Raw genomic sequence first — 6,572 nt, 5'->3', positions numbered from 1 at the left:
GAATCACACCAGAGTCAAGTCTCGTGAGATCACACCGCCACAAAAGGAGTAATCAGGGTGAGCAGCGGCCACCTCGGCTGCGGCAAGTTGCGAGTGTTTAGGTTTAAACTCTAGATGAGTCTTCAGGGCTGCCTGCAGCTGGGAGAGGGGAGCAGTCCAGCCGCCCTGCACGCCAGGGTGCTGCCAGGACCACAGCGCCTTCCGACACCCCAGTAATCGCCGCCTGCTCAGTGCAGTGATTCCAAGGCGAGGTGTGTGCCTGCTTTAAAGCAGGGCCCTGGATGGCCACTGGCCCACAGCTCCTGCTAACTGCATACAAGCTCCTTGTCATCAAGAAGGTTTCCTTACTCCGAATATCCACATCAGCAAAAGTGCACATCATTTCTCGGCCATACACCAAGTTGCTGGCCGGGCGACGGTTGCCGCGTGCCCGGGCCAGCAGCAATGCCACCCCGCGCCTGGGCAAGGCCCCACTCACTTGTCACGGCGATGTTGATTTCTCCTGTGCGTGGAGTGAGCTCCCCGTCCTGAGGAAGAGGCGAGATCCCCGAAGTGCGAAGCGGCTCCAGGCTGAGCGCGCTGTCGCCGGCAAGGTCACCGAGGGCTGATCTTCGGTTAACCGCCTGGGTTCTGGTGAGCCTTTCCATGTCAAACGCTACATTATCAGTACATGGCAAATTTGGCTGCAAAATATTTCCAGGTTAGAAACAATTGTAAGGATAACAAACCCCGTCATAAAATTCCAACAGTCTGACGCCTCAAGCAAAGGCCTCAGCGTCTCCAGGCACCGGATTCGCGCTTCCCTGCCCGCAGACCCTCACCCGAGAGCTCTGCAAGAGAAGGCTTCCTCTGAAACGGCACGAAGGGGCTGAGTCCACTGTGGGTCTGCGAAGGGCAGCCACTCAGTTTTGTGCCCACGGCCCACAGGCAGAGGCACTCATCGCTAGCACACACTTCCACTTGTTTATTATTTTTGGCGTCGGAGTCTCACTCCATCACCCAGGCTGGAGGGCAGTGGCACGCTCACAGCCACCCCAGCATCGACCTGCTGGGCTCGGGCGATCCTTCCCCCTCAGCCTTCCAAGTAGCCTGAACTAAAGGCGTGCGCTACCATGCCCGGCTCATTTTTTTTTTAAATTTATTGTAGAGACTTCATCATGTTGCCTGGGCTGGTCTCAAACCCATCCTCCCACCCCAGCCTCCCGAAGTGCTGGGATGACAGGCTTGAGCCACTGTGCTTGGCCACTTTGGGAAACGCTGAGTGCTCACGGTGGGGACACCGGGTGACACCACATCTTTATCCTATTTATTTTTTCTGTGAAGCCCCAGTTATTGGGTATCTGTTTTAAAATGGCTTTCTGTCTTTAAATCCAAGTAAAGTACACAGCCAAGAGCAGATCACAGCTGAAGAGGCCTCTGCACCAGGGAAGATGATGCTTTAGTTCGAGCACTGATCCCGGAGGGGAGGGACAGAGCTGCCAGGCCCCAGTCCACCGACTGCAAGCGAGCACAGCAACTTCCCAGTGGCAGCGTGGGCGTCTGCCTCCCCTGGAACCCTGGTCCTTCAGCACGGGGGAGATGTCATGCATACGCGGGCTAAGTTGGGAGGGGTGGCGGGAACAGGCCTGGAAAGAGAAATGGCAGCTGACCAAACCCGAACCCGGGGCTTCTTGGGCAAAAGTGCTTTCAGATCACCTCAAGGCCTGAGTAAAATCACAGCACAGGGATTTGATGCTTACAATGAAGTCTAGTTAGAAGAGGTTTCGTATGGTTATTATATACAAGTTACCATATATTTAAGTAATCTGCAATACATTTTAGAAGCGTTTTTATTAAAAGCAGAGGGGGAGGGTATTAGCCCTTTAAAGAACAGGCTTACCAAAAAAGCCCCCAGATGCCCCAGGAAGGCTGGAGGCAAAGACAGAGGGTCTGCACATGTTTTCCGTGCCTACACTGTGCCAGGCACGACGGCAAATGTCCCGTGCTACAGCAGTCTGAAAGGGGGCAACTCTGCCCCCGGGACATCTGGGGACACCTCTGGTCACTTGTTGTGCTGGGCGCTGTGCTGCTGGCATCTGGTGGCAGAGGCTGGGCTGCTGCTGAGCACGGGAAGGAACTGTCCAGACCACAGTGCCAGCAAGGCCTGACACGCTGAGAAGACTGAGTTAGAGAGCGCCCTCACTGCTGAGGTCTCTGGCCACAGAGACAGACGGACCTTCCCGGCCCCCTGCAGGGTGGCTTGTAATGGGAGGGCTTCTCAGGCCTACTCTGGGCTGCAGGTAGGAACGAGGAGTTCAGCTCTTGGATCCATAAGGAGACTATTCACCCATCTTTTTTGAGAATAGCAAGTATTTTATTTTCCTGTAAGAAGCACAGCCCTGAATCTATCTTTTCTTAAGTAAGAACGTACAGAAGTCTCTGCGACCCTAGGGTAGTCAAGTGAGCCCTGACCTGGGGCCTCCCAGATGGAGCCCACGGCGGCCCCGGCCACAGTCCCCGCAGGCCGCAGTTGCTCTCTGGGGTGGGGGTCCCACCCACCTTCCCTGCCTAGGAGGCCAGAGTCAAGCTCTCGGGAAGGGACGCCTGCAGTGATGTAATTTTACATCGTGGCAGACGCAGAAGAGTTGCGACTGGCCCAGAGGCGGCGGCCTTGCTCTGTTCTCCTAAGAGCACCAGAGCGTGGGAACCCCCGCCCCCTCCCCCCCACGTGGACCCCTCGCCCTGCTCCCAAGTGCAGCACACGCTCACTCTGGCGAGGAGACTGGACAGTCCCCGGCCTCCATTCCGGAGCTCGCCGACAGGGTCAGACTCGCAAGCAGCCCGGAAGCAAGGCGCGGCAGGTAACAATGTTGTCGGCCAAGACAGCCAGGCTGCCCTGCGGGACTCAGTGACACCTCCTCCCATGATGCCAAGTGTCCAACACCCACCTGCCTGTAATAACTCAGACACACAGCAACAAGACAGGAAACATACCACCATTCCCAGGGCCTTCAATATGTTGAGTTTGCACATAGGACAGGTACAGTGTTCACTGAGCCAGGGGTCCACGCAGGATTTGTGGAAAACGTGCCTAAAAAATAACCAACAAGTAGGTCACAAATTACACACTGAAAAGCCATTAGGCCAACATGCAAAAAAACAGAACTTTTAATTCGTCCGTTTTCCCCCCTTTCAGGACATATTCACAAGTCTCCAGAGACAAATATTGGGGACTTATAAACATACAACCAGTAGAGCTGGGCACAGTGGGAGCTCTGGTCCCACTTGGCTATCAGGAGGCCAAGGTAGATTGCTTGAGCCCAGGAGTTGAGTCCAGCCTGGGCAACCCAGCGAGATCCTATCTCTTAAGAAACCAAAAAACAAAACCAGGCTCTAAGAAAATATGAACATATTCATTCATTCAAAAAATTTTAATTGGCTGTGTACTGTTTGCCAGGCGCTAGGAACATGGTAATGAACCCAAACAGACACCGTTCACACTCTCACTGAGCATAATCTGATGAAGAAAAAAATGCTACCAGGAGTCATTTCTTGTTGATGAAACAGAATTTACAATATAACTTGCAGCTTGCAGGTGGTCTGACGCCAACCTTACCTGTCACCAGCACTGTGTAATGAGAACCAGGGAGTAGGGTTTGGCCATGTGTACTTTTTTTTTGAGCTGGAGCCTCACTCTGTCGCCCAGACTGGAGTGCAGTGGCCGCTCCCGGCCACCGCAGCCTCGACCTGCTGGGCTCTGGTGATTCTTCCGCCTCAGTCTTCCAAGTAGCTGGAACCACAGGCGTGTGCTACCACGCCCGGCTAATTTTTGATTTATTGTAGAGATGAGGTCTTGCCAAGTTACCCAGGCGGATCTCGAACCCGCGGGCTCAGGCAATCCACTCACCTCAGCCTCCCAAAGCATAGGATTACAGGCTGAGCCACCGAGTCCAGCTACATGTGCACTTTTTATTGTACCAATTCCAGAAAGGACTTGAGGCAACTCAAACAGATTCATTTATTTATTTGAGTCGGAGTCTCACTCTGTCGTCCAGGCTGCAGTGCAAGGGCAAGCTCATGGCCACCACAGCCTTGCCTGGTTGGGCTCTGGCGATCCTTCCACCACAGCCTTCCAAGTAGTTGGAACCACAGGTGTGTGCCACCATACCTGGCTAATTTTTTTGATTTATTGTGGAGATGAGGTCTCACCAAGTTACCCGGGTGGGTCTCGAACCCAAGGGCCTCAGGCAATCCACTCGCCTCGGCCTCCCAAAGTGCTGGGATTATAGATGTGAGCCACTGTGCCCGGCCCAAATTTATTAAGAGTAAAGATAATCATGTCATATATGTCAGTTATATGTTCTATGCTAGCCAGTGTAGAAAAACGGAATTTCAGAAAGATATTAAATGGAGGTTAAGTCAAAGAATTCTCTGTATCATTATTAGTTTCACAGAACTTTGCTTGAATGCCATTTAGAATTTACTTAGACACTTCTCAGTCACCTGCATGGGATTCTTGCGAAAGTGACAGGGCAGCGGGAGCCGCTTCAGGGCTGACCTGTGCCTCGGCTCAAAAAGCACTTGACTGGCGACCTGGGCTGGAGTGTTGAAGGGGAGGGGCGAGGGCAGGGTCATGGAGCGCCCGCTTCTTAGAGAAGGCGCGGGTGCCTGATGGAGAGAAGCGAGGCCTCGAGGCCTGCCGAAGCGACTCCCGATGCTCAGCTGTCTCTGACACGGGGAGGCGGCACCAGGACAGGTGCCCGGGCGGCTGAAGAAATACCACGGTCTGACTTTGAGACGAGATCTAAGAAATGTTCAGAAAGATACCGAATTGAACCATGGTATGCCTCTAAAACTTTGGTGGCAGGCCAGATGCGGTGGCTCACACCTGTAATGTCAGCACTTTGGGAGGCAGAGGTGAGAGAACTGCCTGAGCCTGTGGGTTCGAGACCAGCCCAGGCAACGTGGGGAGACCTCATCTGTACAATAAATCAAAAAATTAGCTGGGCGTGGTGGAACACGCCTGCAGTTCTGGCTACTTGGAAGGCTGAGGCGGAAGGATGGCCTGAGTCCAGCAGGAGGCTGCAGCGGCACCCCCCAGGCCAAGGCAGAGGGGCCCCAGCCAGCAGCTGAGGCGGAGCGACGTGCAGGGCTGGGGCAGTGCCCCCGGGAAGGAGGCTGCAGGCCTGTGCGTGGCCGGCCCCTGGGTCCGCGGTTCTCAGTTGGACATACTTCTGGGTGTCACAACAGCGTGTGGGGTGCGGCTGGCCCCTAGTGGGCGGAGGCCAAGGACGCCTGCCAAGCACTCCGCAAGCACAAGACGACCTCCCGACTCCCAAAGTGCGACCGGGTCCCAGTGTCCATGAGGTCCCAGCCAAGAAACACTGCCTTTGCCCTAAGGCTGTCACACACATCACCCAGAGAATGAAGCTAAGAGTGGCACTATTGCTACCGTGTTGGTGGGTGGATGCTGTGGTGAGAGGCTGTGCCCCAGTGAGAAGACGCTGCAGCTGCTGAGATATGGACGCAGGAGGCCCAGGTGGTGCTGGCTGCGTGCCCCGGGAGAGCCTGGCACGCCAGGGCCGTGGGTAGGCTAGTTGGGCAAGACCCCGCCCGAAATGCAACCCGGGCCGGGGCCGTGACTAGGGTGCCAAGAAGCTCCATCACGTTTGTCCTCAACTCTCATATTCACAAGCAGATTGCATATGCAATCTCGGGGGCGGGCACAGCCCCAGAAGTGGCCCAGCCAGGCCCTGGACCCCGTGGGGTGTGGCCTTGCAGCAAAGAACCACCCAGGAACCGTTAGACACACTCGCCTGGCTGCTCGGGGTGTTTCTGGAGGCTGCTCACCAACGCGGACGCAGCCAGGCTCAGCACACCCTGCACTGAACAAGGAAAGGAACGCTGAGGAACACTTGGCACAGTGATGCTGGGGGGTGGGAGGGCACGGGAGGGGAGCGGCTGCCAAACAGCCCACTGCCAAAGGAATACCAAAGAAATACCACGGTCTGACTTTGAGACGAGATCTAAGAAATGTTCAGAAAGATACCGAATTGAACCATGGTATGCCTCTAAAACTTTGGTGGCAGGCCAGATGCGGTGGCTCACACCTGTAATGTCAGCACTTTGGGAGGCAGAGGTGAGAGAACTGCCTGAGCCTGTGGGTTCGAGACCAGCCCAGCGCTCTCAGCTCAGCAGCAGCCTCGGACGGCATGGCAGGCTTTGTCCTCAGGCTCTAGGTAGCCCCGAGGGATCCTGGCTGAAACAGGAAGACAAAACTCGGGGAGACCATGGCTTTGGCCTAGTCGCTGGCGTTGCGGCGGGCAACCTTGCCGGACCTGTGGCCCGGGCATCTCCTCTGGCTTCCTGTGTTTAGACCGTCTCAGGCGACATGTGAAGACCTGGCTGTCAGAGTTGAGTTTGACAGGACAGCTCACGTGTAGTTTGCAGAATTTCCTTAATGTGGAAACCAGAATGGCTCAACTGCCAGCATCTTGGATGTCCGTATGATTGTATGATTCTTCTTCTCTTTTTTTTTTTTGAGTTGGAGTCTCACTCTGTCACCCAGACTGGAGTGCAGTGGCCGCTCCCTG

General features: G+C 55.1%; 1 protein-coding gene across 1 annotated transcript in view; it reads right to left on the bottom strand.

The window, feature by feature from the left end:
- The window catches only part of RNF130 (ring finger protein 130), a 58,091-nt gene that overhangs the window by 7,864 nt on the left and 43,655 nt on the right, over window positions 1–6,572 (bottom strand). The window contains exons 5-6 of the mRNA XM_008056893.1: window positions 2,974–3,070; window positions 479–683 (exon numbers count right to left, since the gene is read on the bottom strand). Of these exons, the coding sequence (XP_008055084.1) occupies window positions 479–683; window positions 2,974–3,070 (302 nt within the window). The remainder of the gene's footprint in view (window positions 1–478; window positions 684–2,973; window positions 3,071–6,572) is intronic.

The sequence above is a fragment of the Carlito syrichta genome, unplaced genomic scaffold, assembly GCF_000164805.1.
Source record: "Carlito syrichta isolate Samal-C Ts95f unplaced genomic scaffold, Tarsius_syrichta-2.0.1 Scaffold85466, whole genome shotgun sequence".
Classification (NCBI taxonomy): domain Eukaryota; kingdom Metazoa; phylum Chordata; class Mammalia; order Primates; family Tarsiidae; genus Carlito; species Carlito syrichta.
This window is presented reverse-complemented; position numbering and strand designations above follow the sequence as displayed.